Source organism: Rhyacophila brunnea, unplaced genomic scaffold (assembly GCF_057557595.1).
Source record: "Rhyacophila brunnea isolate RB1 unplaced genomic scaffold, BYU_Rbru_1.0 scaffold_16, whole genome shotgun sequence".
In the NCBI taxonomy this organism is placed as follows: Eukaryota; Metazoa; Arthropoda; class Insecta; order Trichoptera; family Rhyacophilidae; genus Rhyacophila; species Rhyacophila brunnea.
The window spans coordinates 9,384,033-9,406,280 of NW_028232816.1; the positions used below are offsets into that span (position 1 = coordinate 9,384,033).

The window sequence follows — 22,248 nt, forward strand, 5'->3', positions numbered from 1 at the left end:
TAATGAAATCTTCAGGCTACACATAGGAAATTAATGAAGTCATCAATCTCACAAGTGCTGACAAATAATTACCACCAATGGTCGGAGTGCGTTACGATTATTATTATTATGTCCCCATAAATATATATTGTTATTCATAATGTCAATAATTATTATCATTGCAAATAAACTGCATCAGCGCATCTATTCTAAACACAAGACTGATTCGGCCCCTACGGCAGCTATCTAGTGTAGGTTTGTATCGAAGTATTAGAGTCTAAGCAGTCAAAACTGTCTATCTCGCTCTAAAATTTACCACAGCCAAAAGAGGTGCTGTTAAAACATAGCACTTAAAGTAACAATAATTATAACTAACTTATTGTAATTGTTACGATAAGTTCTAATACTTCGATACAAACCTACACTAGATAGCTGCCGTAGGGGCCGAATCAGTCTTGTGTTTAGAATAGATGCGCTGACTTGAAATATTGACTTTTATTTATTTTTACCACAATTTCGTTTTTATAATTAATACCTTTTTGGGTTCAGGGGCTCACATCATCAAAATTTAGTCACACCAATAGATGGCGCCAATTATAGAGGGCATCCTCTTGTATGGAACTTATGAATCTATGTATATATATATAAATATAATACATTATTATAAGTCTGTTATCTATGGATCTATCTCCACCCTTCGCTGGTCCACTGGTACTCAGCCTCCAGACCAAAGCACGCCAATGCATGTGGCCCTCTTTCCAAGACTTTATATCTTTATATACCAGTTATATATAGCAGAGTATAATTCCAGGCGGCAAGACTTCATCCGATTAAAATACGCCAATCTCTATTGAATAAAGACCTAAATTATTCACATTTATTTGTAATAACTCAAGTAGTTCTTCCCTTACACAATAAAAAAGTGGTAACAAAATGTGAAATGAAATTGTGAATAAAAAAACAAGGTTAGTATGGATTCTTTTATTAGCTACCAATTTGAATATGTACATCAAGTCATAAAATAAAGTGATATTGCTAGTAAAGGCTGGAATTCAAATTTCTTAGTCACATTAGTTTTAAGCAACATTTTCCACAATATAAAGTAATTCTTACAATCTAATTAAATTAAAATATATTCGAAATAAAATCTTATGTACAAATTTTTATTAATATAAAAATATAACAATTTGTGTAGAATACAATATTATTTTTATAAGAGAACGTTTTAAAGTAGAATTTAAAAAAATATGTGTTAGTGGCCTCGCACACTCCAAGTCAACACAACATCTACTCTTCAATTTTATTCAAGCAATTATCCCTATCCCTGTTAACCGAGAAAAGACACCACACTTGTAAATTTTATTAAACTAACCATCCAACACTTTAATTATTTCAATAATTTAACAAATTAAAGAACTCACAAAACCTGCGTGAATATAGAAATAACCAATTTTGCATCCTATCAAGAATTGACCTAAGACGGCAATATAATTAATATATATAAAATATCAGAAAAAACAACTGCTGAGAACCTTCTCAAAATGATAAAGTTTATCAATTATTGTTAATTAGTGATTAATTTTATAAATTTTAAGATATACATTTTGGTTTAGGCAGAGTTCATCAAAATTCCAATAGAGGTCACACTAAGCACAGACGACTGACTCGGCTTTTTTTTCATTTTGCATAGACTGCAACCAGAACAAGACAATCGTAATATATTCCCATGGTTAAATACGAATTTATTTCAAAAATTTAATTAATCCAATTCCTCTGCAGGGGTCCAGAGCCCCCATCTTTTCCGTCTGTGTCAAATTGTATTCATAATATCTAATGTAAACTCTTCGGAGTAAATAAAAAACACTGTGACCAGATGGTAATGTAAATTTTTAAATACTTCTTTTGTCGTTCTTACGAAGCTTTACTTTTAAGAAGTTACATAACGGAGACATTATCTACTTTCACAGACATTTTGCTTATGATGGCGTTTGAAATATCTTACAGCTGATGACACGCATGCGTATTCATATGCATAACTTTGCATGAGGTTTATTTCAATAGTACAGTAGAACTTCGATTACCCATACTAATTGCGGATGAAAGTAGTCTGGATAGTGAGAAATCCGAATAATCGGAAAAAATCATAATTAGTACGGAAAGAAAAGTAACTTTTGTATGAAAAATTGCTTCAATTTAAAATTATTTTTTTAGTAAGAAATTCAATTACCTGTTGGTTTTTGCTCAAAGGTAGCTACATAGGTTAGATCAAAATACATTCTTCGACTTAATACAATTAGTAAACTGTGTAATTTCTTCACTTTGTGTTACGCCATACTTATTAGACAAAAACATCCTGAGTCACCTCTTTTCAAAGCATTTATCATAATCTACTTCATGTTAAACCATAGCAGTAGGTATCAATCTATCATGCCAAATATAATTTTCTAAAAAAAATTGATTGTTTTTTTAACTAGAATAAAAATAAATAATGATTTACTCAATAATAAAAAAAATTGGGTGGAAAACATTTTCTGTTTGAAAAAATGGATTTAGAATAGATTTGGATAAATGTGATTTAAAATTAGTTGGGTATTAAATATGAGATATCTTGTCTATGGCAGTAATCCGGTTAATAAAATTTTGAGTTCATGTTGCATTGATTCTCTCTACACAAGTCGCCAAATTGATACTTAAACATAGAAAAAAAATATTATGCTTATACAATTATGTTTTGGTGGATAAAAATGTTGCAATAGAATAAAAATCAACATATAATAAATCATACCCATATTAAAGTGAAACAAAGAGCCAAATGACAAAGAGTAAAATATACGTAACACCTGACAATTCAATATTACAAGGATGTATGAAATGTACTTGTTATAAAGATACATCTGAAAGTATAATTATTAAGCTGAGACCTGGTCCTGCCTAGTCTCATGACAGTACGATTTATGAGTTATATGAAAGTAAAAATACATACAATAATAAGTTTTGACACCCACGGTGGCCGCGCGGCATAAGAGTTGGGACTATAAAGCCGTAGGTCCCAGGTTCGAATCCTGGGTCTGGCAAGTTCACATATTGTTTTTCAATTTGTGTGTGTCAGGGTATGGACCTAATAGGTTGATCAAGTGGTTGACATCCATTTCTCGTAAAAAACAAAATCTGTCAATACAAACCTCCACTCTGTGGGGGCCCATATGATCCAATCAGGATCGGACATGGTCGAAAAAAAAAAAAAAAGTTATGATTATATTAATTACTGTTTGCATCTGCCGGCAGTTGAATGTTTGGTTTTATGAATCCCATGACGGCTTCTAGTAAGGACGACTCAAAGCAAATAATATAAGAAAATTATTCGATTTTACCCAACTTCTAAGAACTTTAAGTACGTAAAAGGGTTATATGTCACTTTTAGCAATGATCATTTAAAACTTAACATAGGTAAAAGTGTTTAGTTACACTGACTAAATAATTCAACAATCAGATAACGTTGTATCATGCTAAGTCTGTAACTACATCTATCTCTGACAAGTGTCTATAGAATATAGATCCTGGTATGCATCCGCAGAACAATGACAAACAAAATTTAAAAAACAACAATTAAGTGAAATAATGCTGTTGCTCTTTTAAATATGAAATCATGTGTGGTTTTCTGTCAGTTATATGGCAATATGTGTTTAATACAGTAGAGTGGGCCACCAATTCTTGAATACATGTACAAATCAACACAGAGAGGCAGCCTTAGGCCAATGGCTTTTTCATGTCTTTAAGCCGGCTCACACATCTAAACTCGTCCTTCTGCAACATGTCGAATACATCAATGTGACATAATCGTTATTCACAAAACACAAGTTACCAAATGGAGCTCCGCACATTGGTGGAATGTGACATTTTAAGTTTGAAAAAACATCTGGTGTCACTAGCAACTAGCGCTGCAAGTTTCTCGCTGTCAGTCACCGTCGGTGTAGCAGTTGCGCCTGCGCAAACCGCTACGAGTTGGCCATTTTAATCCAAACATCACCGGTCGCCGTATCTCCTACAAATGACAGATGAGCGCACCAATATTTACTTTGTCTAAGAGATTGAAATATAATAATACAAGAGACCACTTCAGAAGATGTCTGCGTTCAATACCCAATAATCGCTGTTTCGGCGTCTGATGGCATTTTTGTTTGGTGTTTCATTTTTTTGATGACTGACGTTTCGAGAGGTTGCAATTGTCACTGTCGCTAGGCTCATATGCGCGCGGCTGCCTATGCAACATGAATGCGACATTCCTACATGGTTTGATTTATGGCTTTGTCAGACGAGGCGAGTTTAAATCTGCGAGCCGGCTAAAAGACACATACAACTTTATAAAATTAATATCAGTTTGTTCAATTAAGTATGTATCTCCTTTTATGAAATATATATCAGTGGCGAAAGGTGACTTTTGGAAAGAGGTAGGCTATGGAGATCTGATGAAAAAGAGCTCATGTCATGTATACTTACGAGAAATAAGAAGAAATACGATATTAGGTACACATTAATGACAACGATACACTAATTCAATGAAACTTCAAAAACTCACTGATGACATGAAATTGAGCGATGTTTTTAAATTACGTATTTTTCAAAACATATATCAGCACCCATCAAAAATAATTAGATATCTTTTTATTTTTAAAAGCAATCTATATTTATTAATATTCGATTAAAAGCAATAGAAATTATTTTTTTAAATTATTAATTCTAATCTAATTAATAATTATTTTGGACAAAGTGAAGTGCAGTCATGACAACAATATTATGCGCGAATGTTTTAGGCTCTGCGATAGGAGCTTACCTTATTTCATACAATTCAACAGACTGGCAAAGGTTACGTGGCGTAAAGTCCATATGAAAAAAATTCAGAATTTATTTCACACATAATCCGACCCTTATTTATTTTATTTATTTGGTATATTTTTTAAAACCTTTGCAGATTGTTTTTTAATCCGTGTAATACATTTCTATATATACGACACCTCTCGTTGGGAAAATAAATTATTTTTATAGAATATAAAATAATGAATTGATTATATTATAAATATGGCAATATGCAATTAAAAAATATTTTTCTTTAGGTAGGCTTTAAATAATCGCCTAGTATGGTGTCTTCGCCACTGATATATATCATCAAAGTTACAAAGCGCCGACCTGAGATACCCATTACGATACAAAATTGTATCTTTTCGTCGTTTTACACACAACATACCTAATTACTAGTATCAATGGGTTTTAAATACATATTCAGGAGCCTAAGCTGTGCTTATGGGTTCCAAAACCAAAAATATACAGCGGAAAACTTATTTATCTATTCCCCGGCTGGAAAGACGTGCAACACTGTGTACACAAGGTGCTCAGTAATAAATAATAACGATTCATAAAACAATAACTTACAAAAACAATTTTAAATGTTCGGTTATTTTTGTATTCTGTCTTACTGAGAGTTCATAATTCACAATTTTTATACATTTCTATACCCAACTGGGTTAAAAATAAACTTTGATTTCAACCTGCTATTAGTATAGAGTCCGTATTCTTTATGCTGGCGTGCGATTTCCCCCCGCTTCAGCACCTTAAGACTGCGTTCCCGCTCATTGAAAACTTGCAACAGTCGAATGCGATGACACAATGCTTTCCGGCTGACGTGAACGCCAGCATAAAGAATGCAGTCTCTAGGTATTTAGCAATGAATAGTGTGTAAGTAGTAGCTTGCAATCGCATTCGTTAAATGAGATTATTTCATTTACCCGATTCAGCTATCACACTACCGTGTGAAATTATTGAATTTTGATCTCTCGGTAAAATTGAATACGGGTAGGTTAGGTACATTTAGTTGTGGAATTTGCGAGGTCATTTCAAAGGGTGAGCGGGGCAGGGGGAATCAACACAATTCATATTTTGTATCACTAGAGTTATTTTCCCACGCCACGATCACTAGTTCTAAAACGATTCGGATTCGACAACGCAGACTGAACACCAAGACACCTGAGCACGGCAGATGAATGAAATATGCGAAGAAATACACGTATGTTACGTCTCTTCTTCCATTTCTTTTAAAAAGCAGGGTTTATGATTACTGGAAAGACTCATATCCATTATATGCTTTCTTCTTCCTATGTCCAATTATAAAAACAGTTTCTGTAAATTGTAGTCTTAGTTCAATGAAAACAAATACGTATAACTGACAAAGTTTGGTATGTACTATTTATATCGGATCTTAACAGCCTACCTCCACCCTTCGCCACTGTTCAGTACAATATCGAAATGCGAAAACACACCAGTGTCATAAGCCTGCAAACACCATAAACCTTACTTTATTATAGGTAGATACTTCATATTTGATTTTCTGGTTGAAGTCGTAAACAACATGATTTTTTTCACAGTTCATTCATCTATAACGGCACCCAAATATCTAGCAAATATCATCCTATCCAGCGATTGATCCTCTGAACTGACCTCAGATACATCACGACTGACTGTAGTTATTCTATACACTCTACAACTCTACAATAAAACATTCTCCTGTAATCATAAAATGTACCCAATATAGAGTTGTATATAAAAATTCTTTTTAAGAAATAGTACAGCGTTTACCATACTCAGAAGTATGCAATTTGGAGTGAGATGCACATTTACAGATCAAGTGACCTTGTTGCAAAACTTGCATAAAGTCTTTTCATAGGTCAATGAGGGCATTTCTCAAAATGAGACACCTCCTAACCAATACTTAAGACTACCGCACGGTTCGCTGCTCTCTCAATTCTTGCACGGCAAGGAGGTTTGGATACTGAACAACTAAACATCACGGAGAGTTCGAGATGTCTGATTGTAGCCAGTTAACTGTGCCCACAAACGTCATGTCCGGAAAAGTGTATGTATGCAGTTGATCGTAAGCTGTTCTATCAGAAACCAATGACTATATAGCATTGAGAACAAATTCATGTCTAAATAAAACTATTAAAAAAATATGTAATAACCACAGTAATACAAGGGAACCACAGAAAGGTTGCCATGTAAATTAGAAATGCGATCATATCGTACATATTTACATAAAATGCAAATGATTCAAAAGTAGGTTAGCGAGCATCAAGTTGTACCTATCAATATCAAATTATTGTTTTTATAGAATCCAATAAAATTCTGACTATAGCGATGTTGGTCCCAGGTTCGAATCCTGAGTCTGGCAAGTACACATATTGTTTTTTAATTTACGAGTCAGACTATGGACCTAATAGGTTGAGCAAGTGGCTGACGTTCATTTCTCGTAAAAACAAAATCTGTTAATACAAACCTCCATTCTGCGGAGGCCCATATCATATTAGGATCGGACATGGTCGGGGAAAAAAGAAAAGAAAAATTGGAACATTACTGTCTGCAATGCTATACGAACAGGTTATTTTTTGATCTCAATGCTATACAGCGATTTCTTTCCGGTACGACAGCTCACGGTGAAGAGTAAAATGTAATACTTACAATTTACGTACAATCCACAAACTTAAGTACTCAATATAGGTATTTGTTTAATTTGAATCTACCATCTAACGATGCTGTGTCTCTTTCTGCTTATATCATTTAATACATCGCTTGATCTGTGAATGCACAACGCAGTCCATTTATATTTATTCATAATAACATTATGCTAGGCAAGTATAGATTGTATTTTAATCCGAAAACGAGTCAGACCAGTATGTGGTAGTGACAGGCGCTATACTTTTAAAAAGATCTTTTGTCGACGGAGGTTTCTTCTCTTCGATTATTTTCGCCATCTCCGACTGGTGCCTATGATTGTCCACGTGTCTCTCCATGGCGGCCTGCTGCTTAAATCTCTTATCACAGATGGAACAACGGTACGGCTTACTCATGCCGGGATGGTCTTGCTTCTTGTGCATATTTAACGTCGTCATATTGGTAAAACCTTGAGCGCAGACTTCACATTTATATTTCTTCTCTCTAACATGCACGACTTCATGGACTTTCAGGTTTTTCATCTGACTGAAAACCTTATCGCAGCTTCCGCACGGAAAAGTTTTACTTTTGTCGTCCATAACTTTACCATACTCATTCGGATGCGCGTCTTTATAATGCGTGTACAGTTCTTTCGAATACATAAACGCTTTCGAGCATATTACGCATTTGTGTGTTTTTTCTTTTGTGTGTGTTACCATATGAAGTTTTAAAACGCTAGGGTACGGAAAGGATTTGTCACAGTGTGAGCAAGGATATTTTCCACCGGGAGCCGCTTCTTCTCCCCGTCTTTTACGCACTGGCCGTTTTGTTATTTCAATTACGTCATCGTCTGAATCTGGCTTTTCATTTTTCGGTTTGGGGCCACGTTTTTTCTTTTTGCCTGTCTTTTTCTTTAGTTTTGTCACCAACTTCTTCCCTTTCCTCTTGGTTTTTTTCTTATTTTTGGTACCGTACGGAGGGTCATCGGATTCCCTGTCTGAATATTCATCGTTGTAGTCGATTTCTTTGTACCGCTTTTTCCTGTCATCGTCAGAAACGACCGGTTCGTTCTCGCAGTCGATCAAAACAAACTCCGTTTTCACTATTGTTTTTGTTTTCAAACCCAGCTTGGCTCTGAGTTCGACGTCGGATTTCTCGCAACGCGATTTAAACTTGTAAGCCACTTCCAAGTCGTAAGCGCACGGATTACAAATAAAGGCTGGCAAACCGTCATTTTCTATAACTTGTACGGCCGCACAGGACATGACTTTTTCACACATTCGAACTGTGTCATTCTTGTCAAATATAGAAATCAATACACCAGAGTCCATACAAACTCGACAAACGTCAGTGGAGGCGAACTCCGTCATAGAATCTGTCTCCTTCTCTCTCTGTTCCGCGGTCTCCTCCGTCTCCCGTCCCTCTCTGGCGCCTTCAGAATGTTGAGATGGCGCGGCAGTATCGTCAACAGCCGCTTCTTCGCCCTCTTTTGAAGCCTCCTCAGCCTCTAACGGCGAAGAATCGGCGGGAATATCTACCTCTGTTGACATTTCAGAAGTCAATTCAGTTTTTACGACGGCCACGTGCGTCGGTTCCCGCTTATCTTCGGCGATCGCCGACGGTTCGGTCTCCATGCAATTTTCGCTTTTGCTTCGCTCGACAATCGCGTCTCCGGCGGTGTTATTCTGACTTATTACGTTCGTTTCTTCGCTACCGTAACTTAAAGATAGGTCCTGTGACATGTCATGCGAGTTATGGGGCGGTATAGCCGCGTCAGTATCCATAGGAAGTTGCCCGTATCCTTCCTGGACCGAGTTTGTTTGCGAGCCCGGTTGCGGGTCCATCGGTTTCAAATCGTTCGCTTGGTAATGCATCACACCGGTTGAGGGATCCATCTGCACACTGTTCGAATGCATCTTTGTGTACTGCGAATACAGATCTGCGTATTCCGAATCCATGTTTGGATTATAGTTCTGCATGGCACGTACAAAATAAGAAACGCTTCACCTTATCACACGCCATACGTTTTTTGACGCTTGTTTGGTAATACTGACGTCATAGTGAATATAGAAGAAAAAGGCTTCGCACGCTGACCATAGACAATATGCGCAGGCGCTTCTCGGTTTTATTCGAACCCGCCAAATTTGAATGCTATCAACACTAATAAAATTATCATACAATTTGGCGGTAAATTTATCCAAAATAAAATCCATAATAATTATTATTACCATTGCCTAACAGTTCCACAAATAATATTTGCTTTAATTCAAACAACTACATAAATAAATATGCAATAACTACATATTGGTACGAATTCGTTTATATTATACATAAACATCCATAGTAGTTCAAAATAGGAGATAAATAATTAATTTTAAATTATTATGGATAAAGTATGCAGTAGGTATATTTAAATTCAGTTGTGTATCAAACCTTTCTTTTATCTACATTCTAAATAGCTATAAAGGATAATTATTATATTGAGATTTTCATAAATAGAATGCTTTAATAAGCCTACATAATAGTTATTATTATTATTAAATTTATAACATTTTTAACTATCAACTCTACTCATTTAAGCGTATTTTGCTTTTCATTATAATATTATTCATAACATAGGTACATAAATACAACAATCGTATCAAATATCATAGAGATAATAACTAAGAGTGTTAAATTATTATAAACTAGTATATTCTTGATGGCGTAGTCTAATATTATTGTGTAACTAACTACTCGCAGCCCCATCTATTATCCGATAATATAGCTACTTAGCTACCTATTTATTATTAGCAATGCATTTATTTTCTCAACTACTTACACATAATAATACTATTTGAATTGATAAGTATATGATTTCTATTTATTTTTATCATTTTCTACGCCATCACGAATTGAACAGAAAAATACAATAAATTAAACGGATGCCCGTAATTATAATACATAGGCCATGCGTTGCACAAGTGATATAGTTTGAATCCCATCGATAATCGATTGGGTAAAATACATAATTATTACCAACACTTTTGTTTTATCCAAATGACTTATCTGTATTCCAGACATGGTTTTTTTGTAAGTTTCTTTTATTCTTCGAAAAAAAAGTTTGCAGAGCGAAGACCTAATATAACTTGAAACATTAATTAAATATTACCAACACATGCCAAACTGCTTTGTTTAACCAAAAGCCATCCTCATCAATGGCACTCAAATCGAGCGGGTCAACAACTACATCTATCTCGAAAAACACATTGTCAATTAACGATGGTATGTGGGACGATATTGGCATAGAGTGCATTTGGGCACTTGAATAGTATTCAAAAACTGACCTTCCACTATGCCTTAAGCGTAAAGTGTTCAATCAATATGTGCTACCGATGCTCGCGTATCCATGTGTAACATGAAATATGAATGTAAGAGAAATTCAAAAATTACGAATAGCGCAATGTGGCACGGAAATGCGCGTGTTGAGCATAACGCGAAAAGATCACAAAATATACCCATGGATAAGGAAGCAGACAAGAGTACGCGATGTGATAGAGGTCACTAAGCAGATGAAATGCCAATGGGCTGGACTATCGCTCGGCGAGTGAAATACTGCCGTCGTACCCAAAGGGGCCTAAAGCCAGATGGGTGGAAGAACTCATAAATTTCGGTGGATGTACGTGGCAGCGAAGAACTAGGATGTGATAAGAATGGAAGGAGCTGGGAGATGTCTTCATCCATCAGTTGATCGACACCGGCTGATAATGATGATGAACAACACATCAATTACTTGAGAATTACCAAAAAAACACTTCATATTTTTAGCTCCTAATGTACTTTGTGGATTTAAGAATTTTATGTTTCACTCAAAAGATGGACTTTGAAAAATATCATAATTGTTATTCTGGTAGAAAATCCTTCTCCCATTTTCGACACAATCTGACTTGAGGCACACTGGCTCTGAGGTACAAATAATGTACATACTTATCGATTTACATAAATTACTGAACCTACAGATATCGTCAAACAATAATTAGTATGGGTGAAAGTACACAATGCTTACATACATTGTGACACGATTAAAAATATGGCTTATCTATCGCGACTTCTATAGGAAATCAATAAAAACATTGACATAGGCCAAACTTTCTGACATTTTCGTCAAATATTTTCTCTTTGGACATTCGTTTATGTGTAATATTTGTGTGTAATATTTTATTAGTAATATGTGTTTAACTAGATTGTCCGATAAGTATTTAATGCCCAAATATATGAACCAATGCCTCGTATGAGCGTCAACTATGGGCTTAATAATAATATACGTTGCAGCGGTTCTCCAGCGAAGTGAGCCATAAAGTTTATGAAAGAACTACGTTTACGGTTAAGGATAATATTAACGAAATAAATATTTTTTAAAGTTATTTCGTAGGTATATTTAAGGAATGAATGGTTTACAAAACTCTATGTAAATATCCAAATCAGTTGAGATCTTAGGGAGCTATATGCGTAAAATGTCCACCGGAACGCAGTTATCGAGGCTTGTCTTTCTCCACCCGCCTTGTCGACCTAGATCGCTCAACCGGTTTAAACTTGACATGTATCGTCGGATGACACTTTTGTCTACACAGTGGTATAATTTTTATTTTTTTGTGTTTATTTCTTTTTTTACATCATTACCGAACGTTTGGCGATCTATCTATGCTGAATAAAAACGTAGTTTTACGTCAAAAGAATCATAATCAGCAAAAAGGCTAGAACTAGTTAAAAGAATAACCAGGAAAGGTTTCGTCAGGTTATCAGGCCATTGCCAGTAGCAATTTATAAAAAAAAAAGATCGTAGAAACTTAATAATTATCAACATGGCCCCCATATCCTGAAGCGGGCCCCCAGGCCTAGATGTTTGGCGGGCCCCCCTACCTATCGCTAAGGTTAAGAGCCGTGTAATTTTCTACTAATACAATAGTGATACCCAAATGGTATTCTGCAGAACTGCAGGGTTCTGTGTAAAATAAAGGTTTTCTGAGATTTTGAGCATTTTTAATAAATCAACTTGAATTGTCGGCACGGATTATTATGAAGCAGTGATCACGACCCCCTTTTGTGATAGCCAAGTAACATGCGGCCTTTCGCCGTATTTGATAAAATAGTCGTTTTTATTAGCCAGGAAACACACTAAAAATAATTATAAAATAAAATTCCACTTGTGAATTAGCGACTTTTTTACTATTAGCGCGAATTTGTAGTGTATGTTTATCTCGCTTAAGTGATCGACCCGGCCCTAAGCCCGGGCCCCCAGGCTAGAGCCCTGTCAGCCCCCCCCCCTTATGGGGGCCATGATTATCAACAGTGAAGGCGGCTCTCGTGGTGCAGTGGGTAAGGCGCTGGTCTTCCACCCGAGAGTTCTGGGTTCGATTCCTGGTCATGACAAAAACATTTATGTGTTTTTATCAAAGCCTGGGTGTTTGTGATTGTTCAAAATTACTAACAACCACCTTGTACGAAAAAGCAAGGACATGGTTATTAATAATTCTAAAAAAAAAACAGTAATTTTGGCACGTTTCGTAATCAGTAGGTAAGAAGGTAAAGCTATAGAAAACAAACGATGTCACAACCTTAACTCCATTTTCTCATGTGAGTTGTATGAGAGCAGTATATTGTATAGAGCTTGTGAAACTTGTAAGTGACGCAGGCGAAAACATTGCTCGGTACATGGGTATTACATTATGCCTACAACTTATTAATATTCACTCATAATAATACACTCAAACGTTGCAATATTCGCATCCCTTCCTCAATTTGCCGTCCCTTAGATAATGTCGCTCGGATTTAGTGTATTACCCGCCTACCCCCACGAGACGCAGATTCGTTAGAATATAATCAAACTAACACTTAATCAAACATGATTATTGGACCAATGATTTAAGTTACCCCATCTCCACCCGCCATCTACATGCAGCCGCGGTTTGTGCACGGCCGCCTTTCATGACGCTATAAATGTGTTAGAATGAAAAGATTTTAGTGCCACATTTCCTTGTCCCGAAGCAATGCTGCACGGGACTGATGTAGCAACCATGCACGTTAGTGCTTAAAGAGAGAGTTTTAGAAAATAAAAAAAATGATTAAAATAGCTACACATCGCTTTGCAGAATAATTTGTAGCTTCATAAAGAAGCTCTGAGATTTATTTTCCGGTGCCGCAATATGACAAAAATTTATTATGTGTTACAATCAGTGGCGATCCTCCCTTGAGAGCGCTGGAGCGGTGCACACTCACTCACTCAATTTATGCGAAAAGACTTTTTTTAAATGAGTATTTAATTTATGTTTGATTAATTAAAAGTGTTCTGATCTATTACCGTAGTCATTAATTCATGTACAAAAACAAATTCTAATATGTGTTTTTAACCGGCTATTTTAAATAATAATATTATATGTTGATGTGAGCGATATTCGCCATCGCTCGACCAAAGCGCCCAGTAATCTAATTTCGATTTCTTTGCAATGAGAAAGAGCGTCGTCTGTCGCGTGGGATAGCAATACGTAAATATTTTTTCTACGTGCTCGGGAGCGACAGTTTCAGTCGCTCTCGGCCCGAACGCAGATTCATCGGTTTTAAAACAATACAGCCCGTATCACACGTACAATTATTGTTTGATAATTTTTATTCAATATTATCATAAAAATAAATTCGTTTCACAGTACGCATTTAAATTTCCGCACATGTTGACAACATTTCTCAAATTTAGGCGAAGTACAATTTAAAAATAAACTTCAAGTTTTTTTTTCAGTTTGATAACTAAATTCACAATGTTTATCAATTATGATATCTCTCCAAACTAGCTCTGTAATACGTCTGACTTTTTAGATAAAAATAAACTCAAAAATGAATTGTCTGTTATTTACAGCTTGGATAATTTTTATAATGCTGATGGCGCCTCAGCATTATAAAACATTTTAATCGAAAAAAATCTCATTGACACATTTACGGAAACGGTTTTACTATTAAATTTAATTTTTACTATTCCGATGACATCAGTGGAAAGCGAAAGATGTTTTTTCACACTCAAACGGATCAGTTAGTAGAAACGCCATCGCGCAATCAAGATTGAACGCATTATGTGTGCTCAGTATCGAAAAAAGAATGATACAAGAGATTCCTGACTTCAACAAACGCGTAATTGAAAAATTTGTGTCGATGAAAAACAGAAGAATGGATTTCTCATACAAATGAACAATAAATCCCGGTCACTGCCAGATACGAGATATTTCGGTAGTACTAATAATTCGGTCAAAACAAAATAGTTCGTGTCAACCAGTTTGTGTTAAAGTTTAAATCCATTTTTTTCAAGAAAAACTGTTTTTAGAGGTACAACAAATAATAAATAGTGAGTTATTTATGATTTCTTTTAAATGTACTAAATTAAAAAAACGAATAGTTTTTTTTTTGATTTTTCGGTGAAGTTTTGAAGAAGGCAAATGCCTTTTTACGGCAGTCAAAAGGTGAAAAAAGTGAACTCCCAGTAAAATAACTCACCGGTCGCCACTGGTTACAATCCTAAAGAAGAATCACCTAATCATTATTGGTAGATAAAAAATCACGTGAAATCGCAAATAGCAGTACAGTAAAGCAAGAGCGTCAACAGCTGCAGCTGTATGCTTGCTTTATCAACGTTGCTGATAAATCTCTTACTTATTTTGGGACCACAAAAGACCCTCGTACTTGCCCCTTTAAAAACGATGCGATTCTGGATACCTATTACAATGTTTTTTTTTTACAAAACCCTAATCTCCAAAATGGTTAAATTTGTATATTTTTTTCTGACCCGCTCGAATTTTACTTATATTGAACTTTACAGAATACAAATTTAAGACGTTCACAATGACAGGGAGGAATGAAAATTACTTGTAACATTTTGTATACAAAAAAACAGCGTAATTGGTTAAAAATATATATAAAAAGTTCACCGAATATCCTAGACCCTATTTTTTTTGAATTTATAAAGCAACGTCTCACGCAAGTGGAATATATTAATATCCGAAGCGATTAAGTTAAACACAGTCATTATCCCGTTATGTAGATTTTTTATATAACAGGGTAATGTAAATTTAGATTACAAATTGCAGGTTAGTTCTGCAACTTGGGATAACAACTGATGGTCCAGATTTATGTAACAGGTGAATACCTATTACCAATAATTCCCCATGAAACGCCACTGCCCCTTTCATTTTCCGTGTCCGGAAACTTGTAAGTATGCAGTTCGCCGTATCACACGTCACCGTGAAATGTTGTATCAGCAATATATGGCCGTAGGTAAATGAAAGACCGTCCATCGTCTTTGGGTCGTATAGTACTGACATATAATCCATGTCTAAATAAAACACGGTTCTTGTCGGTTTACACTTTACAGGAAGCCAGCAGCAAACAAATTTTGAAAATAGCTGATATACCTACTGAATTATTTGTTAGGTTAGGTTTTCATTCTTGAATTCATGAATGTTGCCAAAATCAGCTATGAAAATTGAATTAATGTTCATATTGAATCTAATAAAATTGGAGACCAAAAAAAAAAGAAGGACCCTCCAAACCAACCGCTCCGCACCAAACTCGGGCTTAGTCGAGCGTATCACTAGGCACATTATGTTAGCGATGTGCGGCATCTGCGCAGTTTTTTCGCCTGGTAATGTAACGGGAGCAGATACCCAAGACTGAGGTTGTCACGCTCTAAGTAAGCTTTGACTTGGGTTCAAAGGGTTACTCTAAAGCAAAGTGCCGGGGAGAGAAAGGGACATGGAAATTACATAAAAGAAAATGAATTTAGTTTAAGTATAACAATAAACGAAGCTAGCAAAACGGACGGGAAAAAATTATGTGAAGTGATCTTCACGCCCGCAGTAAGACGCCGCAAATTTATGAAAAGCAACATAATTGGCCTTTCTGGCAACCAAGTCGGATGGCCCGATGGGCCCAACAGCTGGTTGGACCGACTCTGAAAATTGGAGACCATATAGTATACGGCAGGGTTGGCGAACCTTTTTACGTAGGCGTGCCGAAATTTCTCAAATAATATTTTTCGATTGTTTGACGTTCCAAGCAGTTTTTCATGGCGAAAAACACATTTACATTGAACATAATGATTATTCTTGAAAGAGTATTTGCCTGCTATTTTTTATAAAATGCGATCTGTCATTTATGCACGAATTTCACCATTTCCGTTTGCGCATCGACTGGTAAAAATAATATTAAAAACCGAATAAAATACGCATGGCTATGTCGTCATTATTTTTTAATATTATATAAGGACGTTTATTTGTAAAACTTTTTTGTAAAAAAAAATATTTTTTTAATTGATTTAAGGATTTTCTCTCTCTTCAAAATGAAACATTCACGTGCCATGACAAATCATCTCGCGTGCCATAGGTTCGCCATCCCTGGTAAACAATCATCTCTTTCCGATAGAAACCTCACGGCGAACTGTGCCACGGTGAAATGTTTTACGTACAATTTACATGTAGCCTCATTTTCATAATCGCCGAAAATTACGGTAGTTTGTGAAAATTCCGAATGAATTGCATCATTTTGATATGTCATCATACTCATAATGATGGGTATTTTCCAAAATGTAACGTCATTAAGTAGGCACTCGTGGAAACAAAAATATTTATTGGACCCTCTCTAAGTATCTAGCTACATGGCTGACCGAATTGGTATTTAGTGTTGCCTCATTTTTTATCGTTTTGTTTTTTTCCTGCCATAAAACATTTAGTCATTTTTTTTTATAACCAATTTGTCAAATTGTCAGATAATCCCGGAATTATTTACAACATGAAAACACATTTATGTATGTTTGTAGAAAAAAAAGACTATTTCTTCACGTGCAGTGTAAATTTTGGTATATTATTGCATCAGAATTTAATAGATAGATAACTATTGTTAGTACGTTAATTTCTTATAAATATTTCTCTCGTACCTTTTCCACTAGGTACCTATACTGAAATTTTACAATGCTCAATTCGATTTCTTCTTAAAATGGTAAAAGTAGTTATAATCCTTAGTTTTCCAATAATGAACAATTGTCTTTTAACATATAAAATTATTGAAAAAATAATTCAATGTATGCAAGTGCCTACTAGACTTTACTAGAGCTTTGAAGCTTCATTCGAACTTTGAAAATGCAAAGGTTTCATGTCTGGGTACAGCCCTGTTGGAAAATTTGCGAGATTGACCTGTAGCTAACTTAATCGGTAGACCATATTGTGTTCTTTTTTGCTTACATTTTATACATTTAGGCTCCATCTTTATGTAATAAGGTTTTTTCTACATCTTTGATTTTACTCGATATACGAAACTAATCCCTTCAATTTTTTATCACTTTTCATCGACACTCTTTTATATTTTCTACATCTCATTTTTGACTTAAAATATTTTTTACATCCCTCGCAAACCAACACAATAAAAGATATCCCCCAACCGCAAAATAAAATAAAAAATGATGTTTGTACATCGATGAGATTCAATGTGTCTTTTATGACCGTCCCTTCGTCCATTCGAGACTTCAGCAAGATGGCGTACTCACTTTCCGTATACCATTTCAAATTAAGCCCAGCCGAGATACTTCTTTGAATGAATTTATTGATATGATTTAGAAATGGGAATCCTTTGTAGACTATGTAAGACAGATGATAAGAGCGCGGACATTCATTTACTATATTAAGTTCTGGGTCCCCATTCGCGTCTGTATAGTTCAACTGAATTAATATATTGGCATCAGTGCTTCTTTCCATGACGACAATACTTCTCTCTTCCGCCGCCATTCTGAGGGACCCATACGCGTCTGATACCATCTTCTTACTGAGGCGGTCTGCAACTTTGCTGATGTTTGAGCCGAAGATATCTTCGGAACGTGAGGATATGGGGAGACCAGATCTGTCCAATTCTTCGAGACTGTTTATATCGGGGTAATACACCGTTGTGCTGTACGCTGTGCTTAGGTAACCCTATGGAAATAAACATTTTGCATAATGTTTACGAACCAAATGAAATTAAATAAGCATTGAAGCATTAACACGTCATGTCATATTATAGCAAGTAAATAGATTTATATCGACTGTGGAAAGGATAAAAGGCGTCATCCACACAAATCAAATTTCACAGGAGGCACAAAAACGTTTTTGTTATGGTTTTCGGTCAAAGTTAAAATACAAAATAGACATAACATTGAGATGCATGATAATTGATAATTATTTGGTTTTTATATCCCTAACCTGATATTAATTATTGACTTAATTAAGAAAAAAACAACAACAAAAATTCCCGTGTTTCCCACCTCACTTCCTTTTTTTTAGTTTTGCTAGCTACATTTAGATAATAAATTGGCATTTGCAGCTAACATCCTTTGGACACCGTGTGTGTTTAGTCGTGTATTACGTTATTATCCAATAAAACCAATTTTGAAATATCTGAGCGTTACGCCCTTTTTCTTTTCTACAGTCGATATTATATATGTAATAATAATTGTAATCACATTCATACCCCCAGAATGCTAAAAATATATTGGTAAAAACATATCAAATAATGTTATTAATTGAACTGACGTTAACGTGATAGTGGAACAATTTAACCTTGAACTTGCGCAGATTGCGATATCTTCTAGTGCGCACGAATTACACAGGGCGAATTTAATTATGGTTGGGATTGGGACAGATGGGACTTTTTTTCTTAAGAACTAAAGACCGGCAAAGAATAATATTAAAGAAGTGGAATTAGTACTAAATATTGTGCTGTATTTCATTATTAGTACAATGCATGTCCACCTTGCAAATCTAACTTTGCAAAAAGATATTTAACGCCACTTCTTTAGAGCAGCATCCTTAATCATAATTAATAACGATAAATTAATCTGCAAACCAGCCAACTGCACTTTTGACCAAAAAATGATATTTGCACGGCATTTTGTTATAAAGCATGTTTTCTATGCTCACACAAAATTTCAAACTCCTAAACCTATAAATAAATGCATTATCGTTCTTCACACAAAACACCCAATTTCCAATATCGTAAATGGAACAACTCTGCTCTTAATATAAATTTTCTTTATAATATATAAAACGGAAGCTAAAATAGTGTGTTAATTATTCATAGTGCAGCTAATTTGTAAAATAAAAATTGCAAGTGTATTTTTGGAATTGTTAAATTCCGCTCGATAGTTAATTTATTATATTTTTCTCCTTCCTGAACAATTTGCTAAAATTGAGTTAGCAGTAGGGATTCCAATCCCGGGATCCTGAACGATTTTCGATACCAATGAATCCCGGGATTGGTAAACATAATCCCGAAACTTTCGGGATTGAGTTTTTTATCAATTTTTTTAGAAAATAAAATAAAAAACAAATATAACAGAAAAAATACTTTTAATAACATACAAATACATTAGAAATAAACTGAGTTTGAATGAAGTTTGAATTATTGCCCATGTGTTGGCAATTCATTTTATTTTTTCACATAAATTAATAAAAATGAGAAAGATTGGAATAAACAATGCTTCGCACTTATAACAAAGTGATTCCACCATGTTTTTAATGCATTTGTCATTTTTTTATTTTAATTGAACTTGTATTTGTTTTTTTCATAAATAAATAAAACTGTTCTACTTTCACATTATTATTTATACATATTACAATATTATTTACTCCATTAAACCTATGTATTTCCAAGATTGAACGTATACAATATTAACAATAAATGCCTTAAATAGTATAAATTATACTAAATGTATTTTTGACCGATTTTATCAACGTTATTTGCATATATAGAAATTTTATATTAACTATTGAAAAATATGCCAATCCCAAGACCAGTCCCGGGATCCCGGGATCGTCAAATCGTAATCCCGAATCCCGGGATCAAGATTTTGGCTCGGGATTGGATTCACTAGTTAGCAGGTTTAAAGATTAATTTTATTATATTTGAAGAATATTGAAAATTCATACCTGAAAAATACCTCCAATTATTATATTCAAAATCAAACACCACATCAGAAGGGCTCTCTCTCTGCCGACTACCGGAAGCTTTATAGGACTTGACACAGCAATCAGGAACATCTCCAGGAGCATCACGATCCAAGGTTCCTTACTCCGCTCCCCTTCGCCTTCGACTTTAGGAAACTTGGCTTTCATCAGCCACCACAGAAACCCCAGCAGCAAGATTATAGAACCGATTATACCCCAGACTGTCAAACTATAAACGAAGAATATGGTCTGCCATGGCGGTATCTTCTGAGACTTCGGCGCCAGCAAACAGAGCTGATCCGAAAATATCGGAAACGTAAATTCGATGTCGTCAGTTCCGTAGTACTTTAAATATCGTCCGTTCAATGAAATGTCCACTCGCTTTGATATTACATCATCAATACTTCCAAAAAAACTTCCATTGGCAAGTTTATACCCGTATTGCATTTTGTCAACAGGTTCTCGGATCACAGGGTGAAAGTTAAGCCTTGCGGCTAGGTTACCCAAGAAAAATCCATCAATCCCTCCAAGGTTTCCAATATTATTGATATCCTTCGCCATGTATGACTCCATAAAAGGCCATGGCATAGACTTCACCAAAGTTGGAACCCTCTCAAATAAACTCACTCTAATTGGATACTTCTTGAAATTATTCGAAGTGTGAAACAAAGCTTTTTTATTATTTTGTATGTATTCTTTTGTAATAATGCTTATTCCTTGTGTGTAATTTTTATTGTGGAACGTATCAAGAAAATTGTATTTAACTATTTTTTGTTTTCCGCACAATGAAGGAAAAAGATATGTCGTTTCTAGTAAATTAAACATTTCCCAAATTTTATCAGCGTACGTTCCCATGGTTTTAAAGAAAATGTTATTAAACTCTTTTGATTCACACGAAATCTCTTGTAATCGTTCATTAGTTATTATAAAAACAAAATAGGATCTTTTCGCTTTTTTATAAATATACCACTTCGGATCGTCTAAAGATTCATCCAAACACTGCAAAGATTCAAAGAGTACCATTATAACATGTTTCTGAGAGATCATATGAGCTGTTACAGTGTTACAATTTTTGCAGTTGGTATTATTAATTAGAGGTACTGAAAAATGCATCAATGGCAGAGATCCAGTAGTATACAGATACTCGATTAACTTTGATTGAAAATCCTTCAGCCTAAAACTGCCACGTTCCGTATCCTCATCGGAGCCAATCCCTTGGAGAATCGTCACGTACTTCGTCAGACGAGAGTAAGAAGTCATCTCAAACCAAAAATCGGACCAATCTTTTCCCACGACATGAAATTTACTATAAATATCAACGCTGTTATAAACAACTGTTTCGTATTGTATTCCTGTTCCATTAATCTGCAGGTACACTCCAGGGATACAAAATAAAAATGTAGATAAAACAAAATACTTTATGATCTCCATTGTTACATGATCCAAGAAAATTCTGACACCAGAAAAATATTGTTATATTCCTTGGTACGTGTATCAAATAACAACGAAGCAAAACTACACACAAAATTTAATAACAAGCCATTATTATAGGCTGCCTACTATTTTCACTATTGTATTGCCAACAAATAATGTCTTTTGTTATAATTTGACACCTTCCTGAAAAGGATTTGATATGAGTGCTCTAAATCTATTCCAGTGTTAAGTATTATAGGTATTATCAATTGTATTTTCTTCGTGGAATATTATTTTTCCTGAAAGTAAATATTTTTGGTGATTCTAGTCAAATAAATTGATCAAATTTGTCACGCTTTAAACCACCCATTAATCACATGATAAACATTGA

At 34.9% G+C, this 22,248-nt stretch overlaps 2 protein-coding genes across 2 annotated transcripts; both read right to left on the minus strand.

Moving 5' to 3' along the window:
* Positions 1 to 958: 958 nt before the first annotated feature.
* Positions 959 to 9,524, minus strand: LOC147074325 (uncharacterized). Its single transcript, XM_085943595.1, has one exon. The coding sequence runs from the start codon at positions 9,435 to 9,437 to the stop codon at positions 7,674 to 7,676; it is 1,764 nt and encodes a 587-aa protein (XP_085799721.1). The 5' UTR covers positions 9,438 to 9,524; the 3' UTR covers positions 959 to 7,673.
* A 1,656-nt stretch (positions 9,525 to 11,180) lies between these two features.
* On the minus strand, positions 11,181 to 21,005 carry LOC147074326 (uncharacterized). Its single transcript, XM_085943949.1, has 3 exons — positions 20,427 to 21,005; positions 17,940 to 18,434; positions 11,181 to 11,198 (listed from the first exon to the last, which is right to left on the minus strand). Exons 1-3 carry the CDS (start codon positions 21,003 to 21,005, stop codon positions 11,181 to 11,183), a joined length of 1,092 nt encoding a protein of 363 aa, XP_085800075.1.
* Between the last annotated feature and the right edge of the window lie 1,243 nt (positions 21,006 to 22,248).